The sequence below is a fragment of the Ursus arctos genome, unplaced genomic scaffold, assembly GCF_023065955.2.
Source record: "Ursus arctos isolate Adak ecotype North America unplaced genomic scaffold, UrsArc2.0 scaffold_19, whole genome shotgun sequence".
Taxonomy (NCBI): Eukaryota; Metazoa; Chordata; class Mammalia; order Carnivora; family Ursidae; genus Ursus; species Ursus arctos.
The window spans coordinates 30,908,969-30,931,140 of NW_026622863.1; the positions used below are offsets into that span (position 1 = coordinate 30,908,969).

Below are 22,172 nucleotides of genomic sequence, written 5' to 3' on the forward strand. Positions count from 1 at the left end.
TTGTGAGTATTTCTTTTCTGAACTCTGGCTTTACTACTCTTGGGAAATAGTGTTGTTTTGGGGGGGAAAAACAATGCAGTTGATTAATGTTTAGAAGTGTAACCTTCCCTTACTATTTTTTGGTGGAGTTTTAACTTTTTTTTTTTTTTTTTTTTCTTACAGTCATGCTGAGGAGAAGACCCAGTGGGAACATCCGAAAACTGGCAAAAGAAAACGAATAGCAGGAGGTTTGTATGCTGTCATAAAGCAAAGAACCTTGTATTTAAAGCGTTAATTAGATAGCAAAACTGTCACAGTCAGGTGACAGGCTGCTCTGTCATTCCCGGAAGGTCTCTAGGAGGGAGCCCTCAAGGAATCAGGCTCTGTGTTGGAGGAGCTCATGGGATGTGGCAGAAGGAGGCGACGAGAGTGAGGGTGGAGTGGTGAGGGTGATTTCTCATGGGTTTTTTGTAACGGCCACGGTTGATACATGTGGCCTGAGCTGGCCCAGCGTGGCTGCTGGTCGGGGGGATAGGCTTTGGGTTGGGGGCTGGAAGGGCATGGCACCTCCTGACCTGGGGCCTAGGCCTCTGTTCACGCCACCCTTGCTGCACATAGACCTGCCAGTCTTCCTGTGTTTCAGATCTGCCGTATGGATGGGAACAAGAAACCGATGAGAACGGACAAGTTTTTTTTGTCGAGTAAGTGTCCATATAGAAACTCTTCTCATTCATTTTGCTTTTCAATAGGAATTTTTTGTTGTAAAAGTAATATACGTCGAATATAGAAAAATAGGTAGTATATAACTCTGATCTTATTGGTAGGAATAACTGCTTTTAATAATTTTTAAATTTATTCTCCAAGTCTGCTTCAAAGAAAAAAAAGATAGTGTACTTTGTGAATTGTGTGATACCCTGTCTTTCTCCATATAATGTTTTGTGAGCATTTTCTCCTGTATATATTTTTCTTTTTTTTTTTTTTTTAAAGATTTTATTTATTTATTTGAAAGAGATAGAGACAGCCAGCAAGAGAGGGAACACAAGCAGGGGGAGTGGGAGAGGAAAAAGCAGGCTCCCAGCGGAGGAGCCTGATGTGGGGCTCGATCCCATAACGCCGGGATCACGCCCTGAGCCGAAGGCAGACGCTTAACCGCTGTGCCACCCAGGCGCCCCTCCTGTATATATTTTTCAAGACAATGGTGCTGAATGGCCATGGAGTATGATTTTGTACAGATATACTGTAATTTATCAAATTACCTACTGGACATTGATGTTGTTAAGTTCCTCTGTAACTCTTCGGCCGCTCAGCCTGTTACAGCAGTGTGCTTGTAAGTGCTCTACCACCAGTTCTGGGGGTGTGGGAGGGAAGCCCAGGTCTGTTTCCATGGGGCACATCCTTTCATGGTAGCTTCCTTCAGGCCACCGAGGGGATGTCAGTGAGTAGCCAGGAGAGGTGAGCACCCGTGGCCCAGGCACGCGGGTGCAAGCCAGCTGCTCTCTGGCACAGCTGTGGCATCTCGTGTGATGCCTGTACAGACACTTTTCTCTGGTAGCTCCGACTATAAGTAAAATGAAAGTAGGATTCTTCTTGGCTCTTTGTATTTCTAGGGTAATGACTATAGATTTTAAGCTATATATTATTTTAAGCATTCACACACATGTTACAGAAAAACTTTAAATCACAAAATCTCATCTATTTATTTCTGGAGAGTTAGTCCTTAGTGGTTTTTAAGATATTTTGAAGTCTTTTTTTCTCAGATCCCAAGAGTACATTTAAAAATGTAAAAAAAATGAATGTTACATAGGAGTAACCCATTAATCCATATGTACCAATATATTTGAATATTGTTTCTACAAGACTTAGATCACCTCCAAATCAGAACTACAGTGCTCAGAGGAGATACGAATATGGTCTTGAAATGAAAATCATCAGAACTTCAGAATGTTCAGACTTTTTTTTTTTTTTTTTAAATCATTTTGAGTTTTCCACCTCCTACCAGTTTTCTTATGCCCTGTGCAGGGTTCAGAGATTTCACTGCAATCTACTGACAAGAGTGGCTGACAGATCTTACAGCCCCATTTACATGAATTAAAAAAAAAAAAAAAAAAAAAAAAAAAGAATCCCAAAGCTGTTTCCTTTTTTTGAGATCTCAGGATACAAGGCAGCGCTTTTCATATGCTACGACGTGTATTTCACAGGCAGTTCTGAAGAAAAGGATTTGATGACTATCTTTCCAGGCAGGAATGTAATCCTTCTGGAGGCCAGAAGACAGACTTAAATGGACTCCAGTTCTTTCTGGGGTTAAGAATAAACCTTTTTAGTACATGAAAAATGGAGTTTGCCTTGCCTAAACTATAAGATGATCTTACGTTTATAAATGCCCGGGTTCACTGTTTTCTCCTTTTCTTTGCAGCCATATAAATAAAAGAACCACCTATTTGGACCCGAGACTGGCATTTACGGTGGATGATAACCCTACGAAGCCGACCAGCAGGCAGAGATACGACGGTAGCACCACCGCCATGGAGATCCTCCAGGGCCGAGACTTCACTGGCAAAGTGGTCGTGGTCACCGGAGCTAATTCAGGAATAGGTAGGCCATCCCTTATAGTCGTTGTTGTGATTTTTTTGTCCCTGCTATAATGAAATCCACTTAAATTTGAACTACAACGAAATCTTTTACAGTGATTCTCTAATAGAAAAATGTATTTATAGCATTTCCTGCTATCGTTTTGTTAAGATCCTGGCCTCTTTTTAAATCCCACTACTCTCTTGGAAGGCCATGGAAGGGCTGACCTTGAATTCTCTGAGAGTTGAACACTTAGCAAAAGACTGTGGCTATTCTGGTATTCAAGGATTAGAGACAACAGGTTCTGTCTAAGGGTTTCCAGCCTGGTCTGTGTGGTGTCTGGACACATTTCAGTGACCTGGGTTATTGAAACCAGAATTGATTGGTAATGGAATATCAGGAGCAATAGCCTATCATGACTTTGGAACAAAGGATACTGCAGGTTTCAGCTGGTCACTGAGAGTATCATTTTCCTTCGGGAACAAGATTTTGTTTCTCTTTAAAGTTGGGAAATTAGTCCTTGTCTTAACCTCTGGATTAACCGTCTTAAGGGCCAGTGTTTGACTGCAGTGACCGGCACAGGTAGATGGCTCCAGAGGCCATCGTCCTTTAGCAAACAGGGCTGCTAAAAGCAACAGTGGCAGAGCAGATGCTCGTACAAGAGCTTTCCACCTGATTTTATTCTTTCTTTGTTTTGATCCACTGACGTCTGCATATGTACCGGTAAGATCCAAACTGCTCTGAGTAAGGATTTGCATCTTCAGGTTAATTTACACAGACAAAACATAGAGTTATGTTGGGCTGTTTTCTGGCAAGTTCTCTCTGCCCTTTGACCCCTCACAGCTCCCCCACTGCCCCCCTTGTTGGCCTTTCATAAGCTTTGTCTCCTCATGCCTTTGTGCACCTTCTCCGCTGTCTTTCTCCATCCTTCTTCAATTTCAGTGACCCCCTTCTCGAACCTCCAGAAGCATTCCCGGCATCATCAGGGGAAGCACAGGAGGTGAAAATACATTCTTAGAGGATCAGTTACTGCATAGCAGAGGGTCTACAGTCTAACAAGCGACAGTCGCAGAGCAGAGCTCTTGACTGTACTTGTCTATGAAGGCAGAGAGGCAAATGGAATTCTTAAAAAAATGGAAAGGGATTTATTTAAAATCAACTCTCAGACCTCACCCTCGGCTCAGAATATGTTCAGTCCGATTTTCTGAACTCCTGTATTGGGGTGGATTCCATAGAAGCATCATTGATATCAAAACTGATGATGCCATATTAAAAATAAATGGCTGGATCCTCAGTCACCCAAGAAACGATATGTTGTGTTGATTGCGTTGACTATTCTTAGGTGAGGGTGTGGACCTGTACAGTGGAGAATGATTAACAAAAAATAAGTACGTAAGGACTTCAGTAAGATATCTCTTTTTATTTAACACTCAGTTAACCAGAAAATTAACTAACAGATCCCATTCCTTTACTCTTCTAGCGAGAGAGTATTTTCCTTTATTTAGTAAGACACGTGACTACTGATTATTTTCTGCATAAGTTCCAAATGTTGTTCTGTCTGACTTAAATAGCAGACCCTGGATGCCTCTAATGCTCTGTCAGAGCTTTGCAGCATCAGTGACATCACGGTCCAGGACGAGTCGACTTGGTTCAGAGTATACAAAGAGCTTTGTTTCGTCGGATCTTTAGTCATAGAGGAGGGGATTCTGAGGCATCGAGAGTAAATGTGTTGATTAGAATGGACCTCGAACCTCTTTGAGGAAACTCCGTGCCTCTTCACTGCTGCCACTTCCTCTTTCTTGAAGACCTTTCCTTTCTGATGTCCACAGTTGACTCTGCGGCCACTGCAAGCAGGTTTCTGTGGTTCAGTTGGGTGTGGTGGCAAATCGTAAAGCTTAGAGCGGAAGGAGTGTTGGGAAGGTCTTGGGGCGACCAGCTCTTCCTATTCAAACCCCCGCCCTTCTTCCCCAGCTCCAGCCTTCCTTCAGAAATGGCCTGTAGCGCTGCCGGCTCACCCCCTCCCTTCTTCTCTCTCTGGAAGCATAGGTCTTGGTGGCTGCGAAAGATTTTTATTCTTAATTTTTGAAATAATCTCACACTGAAAATTCCAAGCAATCAAATCCTTGCAAATCACTTTCACTCTGCAGCAGCGGTGTCAGGCTTAAAGAAAAGAGGCTGACGATAGGCACACGGCTTTTCATTGAAACTAAGTTCACTTTTTGTATTCTGCGTGGTTGCCTTAGGAAGTGTCCTTGCCCAAGTAGGCTGTGGCTTCTAGATAAAGTCCTTCCTTCTCCTGAACTATGAAACATGTCCATTTATAAATTGCTGTCACCACTTTTCTGCCCATTTCAAATGAAGTAACTGAATGCAGAGTGAATCGGGCATCTTCATTTTCAAGATGTATGGGCGTCAGGAGTCATCTTCTATCCGAGCTTTAATGGTGTTGGTGTTCATTTTCCTTCTGCCGCTCACAGGAGCCTGTTTTCTGTGTATTAGCTGTCCAGCCTTCAGCCTTTTGGGTGTCTGTTCTCTTTGAAGTAGAGTGGGCTGCCACAAAGCATACCAGCATTTATTTTGAGAGTGGTAGCTCCAAGACGAAACACATAGGTAACCTGATTTGCTTTGCAAAGGCTGATTTACAAACCTGGTATGTCCAGTGATTCTTTATTTTTTATTTATTTAATTCTCCACAGGCATTGCTTTGCTGGAATTGCTATCAGTGAGGCTCTCTCTGTGGTGGGAGGGGATGACCAGGTGCTAAGAGGGGCACCTTTCCCTGATGAGCTTCAGTGTTGCACTAGGATACTGCCCCTTTTGAAGTGGTCTCTGAGCAGATTTTGTGTTACCGTCTTCCTCCTCTGGCTGTAAGTGATCTGGAGCTGTAGTTAGAATTTTCAGTTGTTTATATTACTAAGGCAGTTAAGAGGGATTCCCACTTAATTCAGCTCAAAAAGATTAGGGTGATGCTGGAAGATATAAGGATTTTGAGGAGATGTCAGAATAAAGCGTTATGGGTTCATGAAATCTTTGTTTTCACGCTTAAAGTCTGTAAGTAGGCATTGTTGTTGTTTGGGTTCACTGTCTAGATTGGGGGTTGGCAGACAGTGGCTCCTGGGCTAAATCGGATTGCTATCTGATTTTGTAACTAAAGTTTTATTGGAACATGGCCACGCCCATTTATTTCCATTTTTTTTGTCGCAGTTTTCTTGCTTTCAGCAAAATTGAGTAATTATGGTAGAGACCATATGGCCTGCAAAGCCTTAAATATTTACTATCTGGCCCTTTACAGAGAACGTTTGTCAGCCCCTGCAGTAGATGATGTAATCTCTTTCAAAGTAAGATCACCCGAACATTCTCTAAAGTAGCCCCAATTTAGATAACATTTAGGTAACTTTGATGCCGTGGGCTACAGGAGGCTTTTGGTGGCACACCCTGTGTAACTCTTGGGGACGTCCCACCAACGTCTTGTACCCCTTGCTTCAGCTCTGTCCCCTTTTTTAGGGAGCTGTGAGCTTTCAGATGTCCCTTCTCAGAAACTAACGCTCTTCTCTCCTTGACCTTTGTCAGCCAGCGTTCTGAACCTGAAGATCTTTATAGATTGAGAGCTGTAGCTTGGACCTCTCTCTGTGGAGATCAGCATCTCAGTATCCAGGGGGAAGTCATCTCTTCACCCAAAGCTTCTACTAGCAAACCCAAGAGGCCCGGAACCCCACAGTCCTGACCGCTAACCAGTAGACACGAGGGAGGAACTGATTTCTGTTTGTGCTCAACGTAGCGCTGAGCGGGAAGGGGGCAGATATGTCGTGGCTCTCTGGACTTAGGCTTGCCTGATGGCTCCGATTTGGTAAAAAAGAGTGGAAACGGCTTCAACCATTTAATGGTGATCATTAAATACAAACCTTGCTGGGAAGTCTTGGGAGAGGAACTGTTTTTGGTTAGGCCATTTTCCCATCACGGAGGACCCCGTAGCTGCTTTTCTAGACAACCTGTCAGTGGCGCGGATTTGTCTTTGCATATAAATAGTTGAGTAGAAAGTTCTGGCTGCTTGAATCTTAGGGCTGACATGTGCTCATCAAAGGCAGGATTCTTCTAATGAGGGGTTAATTGAATGCCTCAGTGTGGGACAGCACCTACCCTGTTGATGGTCTCCTGTTAGCAGGGGCTTTTGTTGGAACTCAGTCTGTTGCAGCAGGCATACAGAATTATCACATTTAAGGAGTGAAATCCAGGTTTTGTCAAATGTCCATTTAAAAACTAGTAACAAGGGGTGCCTGGCTGGCTCAGTTGGTAGAGCATGTGACTCTTGATCTTGGGGTCATGGGTTCGTGCCCCACATTGGGTGTAGCGATTACTAAGTCTTTAAAAAAAAAAAATCCAGTGACAAGTATGAACAGATGAAGTATTTTCAGTGTAATGTTTACTGGCAATGATGATAAAACTTTCTCCTTGTAGTCTTAAGCCACCAGTGGTTAAAATTTGATTTTTAAATCCCTTTCAGGATTTATTCAGGATGAAAAATTCCTTTGGCCTTTTGAACCTTCCTGACGCTAAGCTGCATCAGTGTCGTGACTTTAGATCTAGGATAGCCTGGTCTGGTTTCCAATTTTTGAGCCAGAATACCCATTACCAGGAACAAAACTTTTTCTCTGAACAAATAAAAGCTGGCCACTTTGGTCTATACCAGTGAAATGTGTTTTAGGACTGACACTTCATTTTTTGGTATTTATGTAATGTAATCCCCTCCCTAAGTTTTATTACATGGATCCTAATTGTATATATTTATTTAAACTTCAAAATTGATACATTTTGAGATATAAAACGCACATGCTCAAGCTATGACAGTCACCCCCAAATTTTTTCTCCTTGAAACAAAATGAAGGTATCAGATTTCCTTGTAGGAATCCCAAAATGATAGTATAATGTTGAAATTGCTTGTTTTGGGTTTGAGAGCCCATTTTTTTTTTTTTTTAAAGATTTTATTTATTTATTCGACAGAGATGGAGACAGCCAGCGAGAGAGGGAACACAAGCAGGGGGAGTGGGAGAGGAAGAGGCAGGCTCCCAGCAGAAGAGCCTGATGTGGGGCTCGATCCCAGAACGCCGGGATCATGCCCTGAGCTGAAGGCAGACGCTTAACCGCTGTGCCACCCAGGCGCCCCGAGAGCCCAGTTTTTTAAAGCTTGCGGTCTTGTTCCTAAATCATGTGTTGAAATTACAGTGTGAAGCGCAGTGGCCATGTTCTTTTATCCTACTTATGACAACCACGATGAATTCCTTTCTGGTGAAAATTCTGCCAGTTCTACAGTGATACCGAAGAGTATGTTTTCTTCATGTAGAGAAGCGTATTCATTCTTATTTAAACCCATACTTCAAAATTAGGAAGTGGACTAACTTCCTTCATACCTTCAGTTCTTTGCTCTTTTCCATACCTAGTGTTACTACTACTATTTTTGCCTTCTATCCTATACCACGTGTTGACTTCTCCCCCCCCCCCACCCCAGTTACTGCTCATATGGATCATTACACTTGAGATCCTGATGCCTGATGACAATTTCCTTTCCGATTGTCAACAAGACTCAAAATAGTGGAATCTTGGCATTTATTTTCTTTTTAAGAGCCTGTGCTAATTAGTAGAGGGAAAATTGCTGAAGTAATCTAAATAACCTTTTGGGAATATATTAAATTAAAAACATTTGTGACCAGTGGGGCACCCGGGTGGCTCAGTTGGTTGAATGGCTGACTCTTGGTTTTGGTTCAGATCATGATCTCGGGGTCCTGGGATTGAGCCCTGTGACACTCCATGCTCAGTGGGGAGTCTGCTTGAGATTCTTTCTGTCTCCCTCTGCCCCTCCCCCAGCTCACTTGCTTTTCTCTAAAATAAATAAATAAAACTTAAAAAAACCAAAAAGCCCAAAACATTTGTGACCACTTTTCTTTTATGCTGGAATATATCCATATATTAAAGTAAAAATTTTAAAGTTATTTTGTTCTGAGATGCTACTGAGAGTTTTGGCAGTATTGGAAAAAGTCCTTGAATGATATTACATAAAATTGAGAATTAGTACCTTATGAATTAAACAACCATTTAGCAGTTAAATATTCTTAGATATTGAATATCCATGGAGATCACATGGTCTAGTTCAGAGTACATGGAATTGAGTATATGTGGAAACCTTAAGAGTATCGGAGAAAGTGCGCCTGGGTGGCTCAGTCAGTTAAGTGTCTGCCTTCAGCTCAGGTTGTGATCTCAGCGTCTGGCTCCTTGCTCATCAGGGAGTCTGCTTCTCCCTCTCCCCGTGCTTCTGCATGTGCTCTCCCTCTCTCTCTCAAATAAATAGTAAATAAAATCTTTTTTCTTTAAACGTTCAATTAGCCAACATATAATACATCATTAGTTTTTGATGTAGTGTTCAACGATTCATTAGTTGTGTATAACACCCAGTGCTCATCCCCACACGTGCCTTCTTTAATACCCATCACCCGGTTACCTCATCCCCTTAACCCCCTCCCTTCTGTAACCCTCAGTTTGGTTCCCAGAGTCCAGAGTCTCTCGTGGTTTGTCTCCCTCTCTGATTTCTTCCCATTCAGTTTTCCCTCCCTTCTCCTGTGGTCCTCTGCATTACTGAGTGAGACCCTATGATAATTGTCTTTCTCTGCTTGACTTACTTCATTTAGCATAATCCCTTCCATTTCCATCCATGTCAGTGTAGATGGTGGGTATTCATCCTTTCCGATGGCTGAGTAATAGTCCTTTGTCTGCTTCTCCCTCTGCCCCTCCCCCTGCACGTGCTTTCCCTCCCTCTCTCTCAAATAAATAGTAAATAAAATCTTAAAAAAAAAAAAGTATCAGTGAAGGTATATATCCAAAGGAAGAGACCAACTGAAATATTCTAATGAACATCACTTCATCATTGGTAATCACATAGAAAATACATTAAAAAATATATATAAATAACTATATATATGTATAATGCTATATAAATTATATATATGTACCTGATTAGATCTCATATAAGAAAAGTTGAATTCACACTTGCATGTAGGTTTAGGTTTTCATTTACTTGTTAGAATGCCAGTATGTATAACGAGGGGGTCGTGGAAGCTATTGTTCAGTGAAAGAATGGTTTGGATCATCATTTAAAGCGAATATCTAAAAAATAAGACTTCTATCCTGATTTGAGATTGCAGGTGTTTTATAAAGTCTGAAAATCTGGAAGTTATTTTATGTAATACCCAATTCAAGTAATTCGATCTTTTGGTTTTACTTAACTAGAGTGACATAGCGATGGTCCTGAGAAGTTAGCCTCAAAGAGAAAGGTTTTCATGCAGTTCAGCCTTCCTTCCACGAGGGGGCTCTGTTGCTCTGTGATACAGTCAAACAAAAGCCTTGGTGTCTCAATATAGTTTTCTTCCTCAGCTGGTCTTGCTTTCATTTTTGTTAAATAATGCCTTTTACTTTCCTAACATATCTTTTAGGCCTTGTACTTCTTAGTGAAAGAGTTCAAACTGAAGACCGTTACTAGTGTCAAGTTTGTTTCTTTTTCTTTTTCTCTCTTTATTTTTTATTTTTTTTGGTTTTTGTTTTTTGTATAAAGTGCCAAGGATGAAGAGATCCATTTAATAAAAAGGTCCATTGTATTCAGGGAGCAGCCTGTTCTGCCAAATTACAGAAGGGCATGTGTTTTCGTGACATTATTGGTTTTGAGTGTGCTGGCCTATCAATAATGTGTTTTTTTTTTTCCGAAGTGGAAATTGTAATCTTTAAATATTAATGCCTCTGTTTAAGGTTCATTTAGAATGCCTTGGTGATCTTAGAATTTATTCTAAGGATATAGAGTTTCCTTGTCCCTGCCATCCTAGCCTCACGCAGCATTATATAATTTATTTGTAATTAGACTGTTTATTAATGGTATGTTTTTGTACTAGAAGGAAATGTGTCCTTTGGACTCAGTATGTGTTTCTTAAATCAGAGAGGCCGTATGAAACCAAATACTTAATAGGAAGCAAGTAGCCAGCGCTCTGTGCCTACAAGATCTTAAGGAGTGTGATTTTTATTTGGCTCTCTAACTAAAGTTTGAGGCAACCCATTAATTGCATGCTTCAGCTCTCAAACAGAAATTTGGCCCAGGAAAGGAAACACTTTTGGCTTTATAAAACTGCTTATTTTCAAATTTTAAATGGGGACAGGATGAATACGCTACATTACATACTTTTATTTAAATGATTCTTTTTCTCAGCAGCTTACTTTTTCTCTCCTGAAAATGAAAGAGCCTTGAAAGCATTGTTGAATATACTTGTAAAATCGCAAAACGACTTCACCAGAGTAAAGATACCTTGGTCATCCGTATACAGATGTGTCCATTGTTTGTCAAATAAAGATTGTTAAAGCGGGATGGTTATCCTGGGAATTGTTACAGATTCTATAATAAAAGGCATGCTGGCAGTTGAAACCTCCTGGAGCCTCGCCTTTTCAGTATGACGTGGCCCACGTGCTTTCCTGTACTTAAGGCAGCCTGTCCACAAACTCTTAAGACACACGTCCTTAGCCTTTTCCGGAATAATGTTTGGGGGTCACCAGTAGGGCTTTTTTGCAAAGCTCTCTTGAGTTGAAGTCTTTGGTAGATGGATCAAAATTCCAAATGCAGGAGTTTCTTGCCTAAATTTATTATCTTCCTTTGGCTTAATAGATAACAGTACATTTCATGAAGTGCCAATCTTTATCTATACGAGCCCAACTGAATGAGTTCAAGAGGAAATGTCCTTTTATATAACGAGTTTTGTGACATGGTTGGAGTCTAATTGTTTCAGATCTGTAAGTTGTTTGTCAGGCAGTGCTGCTTGGTGTTCTGGGTCCTCGTTAGAAGCCATATTCCCATCGTGCTCTCTCTGAAAGCAAATCAGGTTTTCCTCACTGGACTCCGAGACGATCTAAGATTGTGTGCTCGTGCAGTTGAGAGCAGGAGAGAGCGGGTTCGCATGCATGATGGGGAGGGGGCGGCGGCGAGGAAGCTCATATTCCAGTGCTTTTAATATTTCTCGAGGGCTGAGGAGGCTAGCAAGGTGGATGGAGTTAGGCCTTTCCCGTGAAGGAGTTATCTCTTGTAAAGCGGAGCGAAATCAGAATCAAAGCCGTTTCTTGTGTAGCTGTATGGAAATGAAAGTGAAAACTAATAAAGTATTTTCCCTTTTCACTCTTACCTGTAAAATGTACTTAAGTATTCCAGATTGGTGTGTATTGATCACTGTCATGTCATCTCCTATCGATAGCTCTTTCGAGTTCACAAAGATTCGGGGCGCCTGGGTGCCTCAGTCGGTGAAGCATCTGCCTTCGGCTCAGGTCATGATCTTGGGGTCCTGGGATCGAGCCCCATGTCGGGCTCCCCGTTCCGCAGAGAGTCTGCTTTTGTCCCTCCCCACCCTCCGCTTGTGCTGTCTTTCTCTCAAATAAATAAATAAAATCTTTTAAAAAATAGAATTCACAAAGATTCCACACACATCTTATTTAATTCTCACCCCAGTGTTCACAGCTGTCTTGAAATTGAGTCAGAATGAAAGCACAGAGAGGTGAGGTAACTTGCCTAAGATCACACAGCTCTTGAGTTGTGGACTGCAGGACTAGAGCAGAGAACTTCGGACCCTGTGCCTGGGCCCTCTCCTTTCTGCTTGCTGCCTTCTTGCTCCAAGGAATAGTGCACAGTCCTGACCAAGCTCTTCCCAAGCAGCTCATCTAGTCTGAAATCAGATTTATTTGAACAAGTCTGTGGAAGCCCGCCCTATGGCGGGCGTTGTTCCAGGTGTGGTGTCTGTAGGGAGGACTGAGGCACGCATGATCTCTGCTGCTCTGTCGCAGGTTAGTACACTGACAGTTTCTCTTCTGAATCCCTCTGTGGTGTTGTAAGCTGGGTATTGGGGAAGAATCATGGAGGACGGGGAGCTGGCGTTTGTCAAGCTCATATATAGATTCGCTTTACACGTCTTCACATTGAAGTAATTTAAAATTATTTGTTATTGGTATAAATTCCTTATGGAAAACTTAGAATGTGCAGATAAGTAAAAATAAAAAGATGTAGGTAAGAAAAGAAAAAAGAAATCACCCCAAATCCTTATTAGCCAGACATAACTGTTAATATTTTGCACATGGGATTCTGTGATTTTTCTGTTGAACTGTGCAACCTGACCACCTTTCCCTGCCGTTCAGTATTGACAACATCTTAAGTGGTTGCATGGTATTTTCTTGGTGGGGTTCCTACCATTCTCCCACTGTGGCACATTTGGGTGAATTTCAGCTTTTTGTGATAGCTGTCAAATGGAGATGAACATTTTGTAATTAAACGTTTGTACCCATCCGTGACTCTTTCTATAGTTTTATTTTCTGCAAGTGGAGTTGCTGAATCAAGGGGTTTGTTCCCTAACCTTAATATCTTGATCTGTTTTTCATCAAGCCACACCCCTTGGAAACTTGTACTAATTTGAATGCGCATTTGCCCTGCATCCTTGCCAATCTTGGAGATTAGCTTTTTTTTCTCTAAAGTGTCACTTACATTTGCATGTCTCTGATTATTAGTAAGATCGATCAGCTCTTCATTTGGCCATTTATATTTATTCTTTTATGAATTACCGTTTCATCTTACGTTTGTAACTATTGGGTAGGTATTGATTGCTAATTGATTGCTTCATTCATGTGGTATAATTTAATCTTTAAAATGTCCCTTTCTCTTAGAAGTTAATTTATCTCAAAGTGTCTATTACTTTTAAGTACATGTTCAGTCTTGCATTCAAGAGGAAAATCATGAGGAAGAAGTTGGCCTAGCTCCCGTTTGCTTCACTAAAAACTTTTAAACATATGTCTTATCTATGACACCAGCTACACCTCCGGTCGTGGGCACTGCTGCTTAATATGTGCATTTGAGGAGGGAGCACCCCAGAAGACTCCCGAGTTGGCTACTGACAGCAGTGGTTGGGTCCCAAGGTAGCACCACGGGCGACATTTGGTTCTTTTGGTTTTGCTAATTTCCCCCAGATCTTCTATTAATGATAGTTACAACTCTTCAGAGCTCTTCTGTGCATTATCTCATTTGATGAGCCTGGCTCCCGTGTGGTGAAATTGTACCACTGCTGAAAATAGCTCTGCTGACAGGCAGGGGAAGCTTGATAGGTAGCGAGTTTCTATCTGGAGAGGCAGCAGGGTGCATGAGAAGAAATCCTGGCTCGGGAAGCAGAAGTGACCTAGTTTCAAAACCTGGCCTCACCGCATCCCATCGGAGTGTCTTGGGGCAAGTTACTTCCCTTCTCTGAACTCTTGTTCCACATCTATAAAACACAGCCGATATTCCGATTTTGCAAAGTTTTTGAAGATGGGAACTTCAGAGTGCCCAGGGAGTTGCCTGCTCAACATTGCAGGCACTTAATAAACTGCAGGCATTTGGGGAATGGGAGACAAGGCGATCAAGTTACTGAAATTATTTTGGTATTTTCCTAGCTTCCTGGTTCTTGGATCCTCAAAAGGCTGCCATGGTATCTGTGAGTCTGTCCTAAAATGACCTTTCTAAATAACTGGTTTAGGCGTTGACTTGTCTTTAGTGTGAAAGGAAACATCTTAGGTATTTATTGGTTGGAGGTCAGATAGTAGCTTCATCCAGAAAAAAAAGTATCGAGTGAGAGAGAAAAAAAAGGACAAGATTATTTCTGTTGCAGTGAAGGAAAAAAAAGATGTATGAAGTTTGGGGGCAAAAAGCAAGGAACACCATTAAACCTGAAACAGATGCATCACGGTAACATCTTTATAGGTAGAGTGTGGCTTGAGAGCACTCGTTCGCTTGAGCTTGTGGTTTCTACGACTGCCCGTATATTGCGCATAAATGTCCAGGTTTGCCGTCCCATTTACTTGTTCATACCAGACACCGTATCAGTGTTTGACTGGAATTTTATCAGCCCTTCAACAGGAATGATGGGTTTTATTGCCGACTTCTGGGAACATGTCAGGACGAGAACTGGCCCATGAGACAGGTGGTCATAAATTTACCTGACGGAAGGCAAGTCACGTAACTGTTTTGAGCCTTACTTTCCTCATTTGTGAAATCAAGAGAATAATACTTTCTGTCACCTACTTTGTAAGGATCAGATACGAGACAGTGTGCAAAGGCAGTGAAGAGTACTCTGTGTGGTTCCTCACAGTGGCCGGAAAAGAAGCCTAAGGGTTGTCAGAAAAGAGAAGCCTTCAGGAGGAGGAGGCTTTAGGTTTGAAGGAACGTGGAGGTGGGAGGAAGAGAGTAATTTAATTTGTTAATGGGGGAATAAAATAGTATCTCTTGATGTTTTTTCGCTGGGCTATGCTGGGAGGTTTCTGCCAGGATCTCCTGCAGAGTTCAGAAAGGGAACGTAATTGCAAGTAACTTTCTTGTGCTCTGGGCAGTTGATTTTGGTGGTGAGGACTAGGAAAGTTGAGTGGTCCGGTCCCCTCCAGAGTTGGCAGCTTGTGACTCGAGCCAGACACTCAGAAACCTGGGGTAACAGGCAGGGACGCTCCGCAGAGGTAGCACGGCCGCGGTTGTAGTTGCGCTGAGGCTCCTTTCGGAGGTGGAGATGTTGTCAGCTGTGGGACAGTAGCATCTCCTTCCTGGTTCCCTGGAGTGTCTGCTGCTGAGGCCCCTTCCTTCCGCTCGCGGTGCATGGCTAGCACAGATGAAGCCGGCAGCACGAGCTGGGTGCTGGTAGCCTGCGTGACAGCAGCAAGATTGCCAGCAACGTCTTGATTCTGGAAACTTGGTTTTCCTGGTGATCACATGAACAAAAAGAATGAAAATAATCAATCTCTTTCAAATGGAGAGACTCTGCTGTGTCAGCCACTGATGCCTGTAAGGAGGATGAAATCTCAAAACTTTTTGCGTCTTACGATTTGCCTTCCGACTGCCTTCAGTTTTTCTGCATGGCTGTGCTGCATAGCGAGGCGGCCGTGGCCTCTGAATGCTGCAGCCGGGTTTGAGAAGCTTCTGTCAGCCGAGAGATCATCATTGCATTCCAAATGCGTTACAAAAGAAAGAAAAAAAGGGAAAAAAAACTGGCATTACAACTTTATTAGCGAAGGAAGTTCCAATTCTTAGTTCATGTGCAGTTACCAGATTGAGCGTTTGACAAGGTAGAGAGCACTGTAACAGATTCATATGGGGGAACATCTCAGTCAGGGAGCAGAGTCAGATTTTTGGCAAGGGATACTATCCTTTCAGCCCGAACAGCTGACTGGGGAGCTGTCGGTCTCTGTGCATGAGGGCCCTTTCTCCTGCGGAGTCTAGCGATCGCTGCATGCCAGGGTTTCACTTATATAAGTGCCTGTTGGCCTGATGAGGGAGGGACTTAATAAAGGGACGCCAGCAATGTTTACGTGTCACTGTTGTGGGACTCTCAGACACGAGTCTGGTGCACGAGTGTGCGTGGGTCATTTATATGTCCCACGCATGTTTGCTTTATTGAAGCAACACGTTTATTCACTTACAGGTCTGGAGGTCAGAAGTCTGAAATTCATTTCACCAGGCTCAAACTCAGGGTGTCGGCAGGGCTGGCTCCTTCAGAGGCTGTGGGGGAGAATTTATTTCCTTGCCTTTTTCGAAGCTTCGAGTAACCATCCATGTTTCTTGGAGTGTGGTCATTTCTTCAACCTTCTGACTGCGTACTCCCACTTCCTCCTTCCACATCCCATCACCTCCTCTAGTGGAGTCCAGTCTCCCTCTTACAATAACGTTTCTGGTTCTCTGGGACCCACTTGGATGATCCAGGATAATCTGCCATTTCAAGGCCTTTATCTTAAATCACACCTGCAGTCCCTTTTGCCATATAAGGTGACATTCCCAGGTTCCCCGGATTAGGACCTGGGTGTCTTTGGGGGGCCATTATTCAGCCTACCACAGAAAGAGATGAATTATCTCCAAGAACTCTTTCAGTGTCAGCATCAAAGACTTCTGTCCTCACGCCACCTCTTCCCTACCTAAGTGGTTCTTTGGGATGGGTGATTTTTTTTTTTTTTTCTAGAAAAAAAATCTGGTCTCTTAGGCCTCAGTGCTCTGAGTTTGGGAGCAGCTCTGCAATGCGTCATTTTCTGCAGTTTGTCTGATGTAAGGTGTATAAATGTCCGGAGCTTTCCTTGTATTGCCACTGAGTAACTCAGTATCATGTGGTAGCGATTAAGGGAAGGGGGCATTTTTATGTCTGCTCATTCCTCTAGGTGGGGACCATGTAGTTAGAAGTAGAGCCTCCCAGCCAGGACAGAGATAATAGTAGATTGTAGAATTTTTTGTTTGGTTTTGTTTTAGATTACTTGTCAACATGTTAAAATCAGGATGTTTTACTGAAAAGTAATCCTGATTTCTGACTCTCAAAAAATCAGAAGAGCTGTCCTGTGCCCACCAAGTGGAATTGCTCTGCGGCTGAGACATGTTGCTCCCAGCAGGCCGTCTCTCTGCTACTATGCAAGGCTATTTTACCTGATGAGTATCCAAAGCCTGCCTGGTTCTTGTGGATTCTTGAGCTTAGAATCTTGGTTTAGGGTCTGTGATGAGGGCTGTGTGGAGAGTGGACTGGCTGGCTCATAGCCACAGAAACACCCTTTGGTCCAGCATTTGTGCAGTCAGCAACATTGACTACTGAGTACCAGGTGCCAGGTCTTCAGTGTACAGCCAGTCCTGACCGTTATGGAGCCACAAACTAACCAAAATATTAGCAACTTGATCTTTGTACTTCTAGAGAGCATTTAACTTTTCTTTATGGTATCATCGTTTGTTTGTTTGTTTGACTCACATTTCCCTGTATATATGTATGCCTCTAGGTAGTTTCTAATTATTTCTGAATTCTTTATCTGTATTTAAAAGTAGAGATACGAAAGCCTTTTTTGTTTTAATTCTCGGGAGGACATCTGCACTTGAGGACCAAATCTGCTGTAAATTAAAACTCTTGCTGTCTCTACAAAAAAAAGTCTTACCATCAGTCTCTGATTTTTCTTAAGCTTCGTTCCCACCTGTGCATCTTCCAAGCAACCATAAAAGAAAGCTAAACCTTCAGTATGCACAGGGTGAGCAAAAAGTCGCTTTAAACTCGAAGAACCGTGTGTGGATCCGTGGTCAAGTGTAATTGCTTATTCTGTAATTTATATTAATCACAGCTCCGTTGCTTGCCTTGTGGTAGCTCTCTGACGATTGTTTTTAAAGCTTATTCTGTGTCTTTTGATGTTTATGCTTAAAAGTCTAAGCAGTCATTAACTACTCAGTCTGTGCTAAAAATTAGCTGTTGGTTCGAGTGGCGTGTTTACTCGTTTTGTTTTGTGGATGGATTGCTTTTCCAGGTCTGGCTGTCTCTCGCTTGCTTCTGTGCTTTGCCCAGTGTTTTGCCTTAGCTTTGGAGCCCCAGGCTCTCTGTTCCCCAAGTTGCTGATGGTATAGCTGAGCTCTGCTAATGCTGGTTATTAACCTGACAGTGTATACCAGCGAGGGTTTATAATTGCCATAATTCTTCTTTACTCCATTCCATCTCCCAGCTCTTTGAATGGTGGAGGCTGCAGTGCACAATATTTGAACACTAGGTAGAGAATTGTGGCTTAAATGTAGCATTTTACATTCTGTCAAGGCTGCAGAGAAAGTGGTCACATTTTTGGATAATATTTGGATTTATAAATTCCAAGCCAGCTTTTTTTTTTTTTTAATTACGTATTATGTAAAACTTAAAAGTTAGCTAAACTGGGGTCCCTGGGTAGCTCAGTCGTAAAGCATCTGCCTTTGGCTCAGGTCACGATCCTGGGTCCTGGGCTGGAGCCCTGCATCAGGCTCTCTGCTCAGCTCAGCCGGGAGCCCGCTTCTCGCTCTTCCTCTGCGCCCCCCGCCCCCCGGCTCATGCTCTCTCTCTCTCACTCTCTCTCAAATAAGTAAAAATCTTAAAAAAGAAGCTAACTAAACTTTAGAGTTTAATTTTAGGATGGCGCACACAGTCTTTAAGGAGTGACTTCGAGGTTGCGTGTTTTAGTTATTATAAAGATGGTCTTGTTTGGGATGAAGAATTTAATAGTGTTTAGTGTTCAAAAGATACATTTTTGAAGCTCTAAATGTCACGTGTTCTCTTTACACTGTTCATAGAGAAGTACCTGAACATGAAATAATTTCAAACTCACCCCTGAAGAACAAACCTGACGGCTCTAAATGAATATAAAGATCCAACTGCTGAAGCTTCCAGACTGCACGTCACAGGAGGCTAACCATAGGGACGCTAGCTTACAGAAGCAGTGGCTACATGCAAGGCTAACATTACAGACTTGTCACACTTAGAAATAAGGGATTCCAAGTTGATAGTCAATAGAAGACTTCCATCTCCCTGACAGATTGTGTGGCTCTTGTTCAGGTATTAGGGAGCCATCTGTGTTTTCTTAAACCTTCCTTGACCGTCTCCTTTAGGAATGGCTTTGTGTTGTATGGCCCTGTGTGTGCGTGTGCTCGTTGGGGAGAATTAAGTCTTGCAATAAGAAAAGAGCGAATGTTGTTACATTGACTTTATTATTTGCTTAAATACTAGTAGTGGATCTCGGAGTCTGTATGCTGGCAGGATGGCTTTGTTGAAAGCCTGTGATCGACAACTATCGGCTGTTATGGGTAGCATTTCTGGATGGCTATCAGAAGTCTTTCTTCAGAGACTTAACCATATTTTGAGTGCTGGGCATTGCAGCAAGTATCATTACAGACGCTACGAAGACTGTTTTCTGTGCGGGCGGGGCGTGTAATGCCTGCTGAATGTGACGTGCTCACTAAGACGTTAAACACCTCTTTCCTGAGTTCCTTTAAGCTCTTTTTCATTGCTTCTGTTATTCAAAGCACATCTCTGGCTCATCTCTTCATTCTCTGTTTAGTTTCACATTTTACTTTAATCTTTCTGTACATCAGTATCTGTCATTATGGCATTTAAGCTCTTGGAAGAATTTGGCAGTTGCCAACTTTTTGAGAAAATAAAGCGCTCCACTGTTACAGTGTTCTGCTTATGCTGAGTTAAAAATTCACGTTATTTGGCTAAGGTTGTGAAGATTTAGGTGCTGTTTGTAATTAGTACAAGGGAGATTTTCCTTGTTGTTAAGAGTATAATTTTGGTTTTAGAAGGCTTGATCGTGTTTTTTTTTTTTTTTTCTTTTTTCCCCCCTATGGTAGATGTGAAAAGAACCAGGAGAGTCCGAGGATATTTATCATATTGTCATGCAGTGATCCCACTGTGAAGACTAATGTAAGAGAGAAAATCCAGATTCTGGTGACCTCTGGTGCTGATGGCACAGGGAGAATGGCAGAGGGTAGAAGTGAGGCACAGAGAGGAAACATGTTGTCCGCACTCCGAGAAATCCAAATGCTGTAACAGAGCAGACCCCGCAGTGTAGATAAACCTGGCTCCCACTGTACTCTGGCCTTGCCGAGAAATAGAGGGTGCAGACTGCACCCTCAGGCTTGCCTTCCTGGAGTAGAGGGAGGCTTACCCATGTGCAACCACTCGGGGATAGTTCTTTACCTCGCAGAGTGTGAACACGAACAGGACAGCGTTCGAAGTGGGCAGCATGACCTTTAATGTTTGGTTGGGAGCATGATGCTAGCCAGCGCCACCAGATGGTGGTTGACTCTCGATGTAGGGGAAGATTTCTTGCTGAGAAGGGGAGGCTACAGCTTCCTTCAAAAAGAGCATCTGAAGTAACGTTTGAGCTTCTTGTAGAAACATAACAGACACGCAGTAGGGAGAATTTGGATATTTCAGCTATGCTGTCACTCAAGTTTTATTATCCCATTCAAGGGAACTTGGTTAATTGTGTTCAGATATTAGAAGCCAGCTCTGTTGAGTTCTGTTCATCTGATCACAGGGGATTCTTTCGTTCTGCGAACTGAGATTTCTTGCTTCCAGCGATGATATTGGTCTGAATTAGGCTTTCTCTTCTTGTTGCTAAATGGTTCAATTATCAGTAAGCTAAAAGAATAGACCAAAAGTGTTACTTAAAAAAAAAAAAAAAAGCACTTCCACTAAAACTGTCCCCAAAAGATAATATGAAGGAAAATGAGATTTGTGGGCACGTCTGTCTGATTCCTTTTTACTTGATATGAATTTTTTTTGAAGTTGAACGTATAAGCAGTGTGTGCATTTATGTGACTATTGAGATCTCTAGAATAGAGAATTCACCTGTGTAACTGGAATTTATTCAGCATGCAAATGTGGGTGGATGATTGTTTTATATACGCCTGGTATTGAATGATGGGTAGCTGTGATAACTGTATATAAAATTATATTAAAGTCCAAGAGGTGCTTTTATGAGGCAGGCTAGAAATGGCATCCGATTTTCTTATGGCTTTTTCATGTCCATTTTGATGAATCTATTTATTACTTCTATAATGAGTAGTACACATGGTTGGTTAGCCAAGTTATTGAACTTTATCAACCTTGGCTGAAATTCACAATGCGTGCCAAACTTGTTGTAACATGTAAGAAATTACATCTGGGCTAAAAGGTTCAATAATGATTACTCTTATAATGGAATCTTTTACAAAGCATGGGATTTCATGATATGCCTATGCTTTTTAAAAATTATAGTGATACAATGAAACAAAGAATAACATTATAGCTGAGAAAAAAAGTGTTCTCTTATGGTATAGATTCAGATTTATAATAGGCTTTTTGGACTCCCAGGACATGGTGAGAGAGGATCTTGTGTTCACCCTCACTTGTCCCTCCCTTTAGACCTTACTAGAGCTAGTCTCAATCATGTGACTTGTGAATACTTTTGGGTCTAGGGGACAAAAGCCTATTAATGTGCTGTTATACCGTATCTGTTTATAAGCTCTAAACAGTTTTGAAATGTGTAGCCACACTCTTCTTAAATTACAGAGACTTGAGGAACGTAGATCTTTTTACTCTAAAGAGAGAAATTGGAGCACAGATTGGTCCGTTAGCCCCTAAAGAGGAGTTGAGGTTTGGCAGGCCCGGCACGTTGCACACTTTCCCCTTCCCAGGTTTTGAAGGAGTTGAGAAATAGGGCAAACAATAAGGCAATGGAAAACTAAAGCATCAGCTTTGTGACTGGTCAAGTGGATGCTGGAGAACATGGTTTATATGTGTGGGGTGGTGGGCTTTCTAGTCCTAAACACCAGAATTAGATGGGGTTCTGGGTCCAGTGCTGGATGCCGCCAGGCCTCCCGTGAGGGCAGGGCCACCCCTGCAGCACGCATACCGCTGTGCGGCAGAGCAGGCTGCGTGATTTCTGTAGGAGGATGGGAAAGGCAGTGCTGTGTGCAGCCAGTCCTGTCACATTTCCTAACCTGGTGAGGTGCACCGCCTCCCACGGATAGGAGTAAGTGAGGGCAAGACTGAGAGGCCTGGGCTGTTAACACAGATGGAGGTCCCTTCACCCAGAAAGACATGACTGAAATGGGAAAGCTACCTCCCTCCCCTGTCCTCCAGCAATAAAAAACAAATATGGTTAACATTATTAAACCCTAGGAAGCTTAGACTCCAGCATCACTGTGTGTCCACAGTCCACTCTCTGGTTTTCTTGTAGGTTGTGAGCCCTTGCTCTTTTCTTGGATAACTAGACACAGTGTTTTCTTTCCTTTTTTTTTTTTTTTTTAAATTTAA

At 42.4% G+C, this 22,172-nt stretch overlaps 1 protein-coding gene across 1 annotated transcript in view; it reads left to right on the forward strand.

Annotated features, from left to right (window-relative positions):
- The window catches only part of WWOX (WW domain containing oxidoreductase), a 924,491-nt gene that overhangs the window by 6,372 nt on the left and 895,947 nt on the right, over positions 1–22,172 (forward strand). The window contains exons 2-4 of the mRNA XM_026493639.4: positions 163–227; positions 623–680; positions 2,393–2,571. Coding sequence (XP_026349424.2) covers positions 163–227; positions 623–680; positions 2,393–2,571 — 302 coding nt within the window. The remainder of the gene's footprint in view (positions 1–162; positions 228–622; positions 681–2,392; positions 2,572–22,172) is intronic.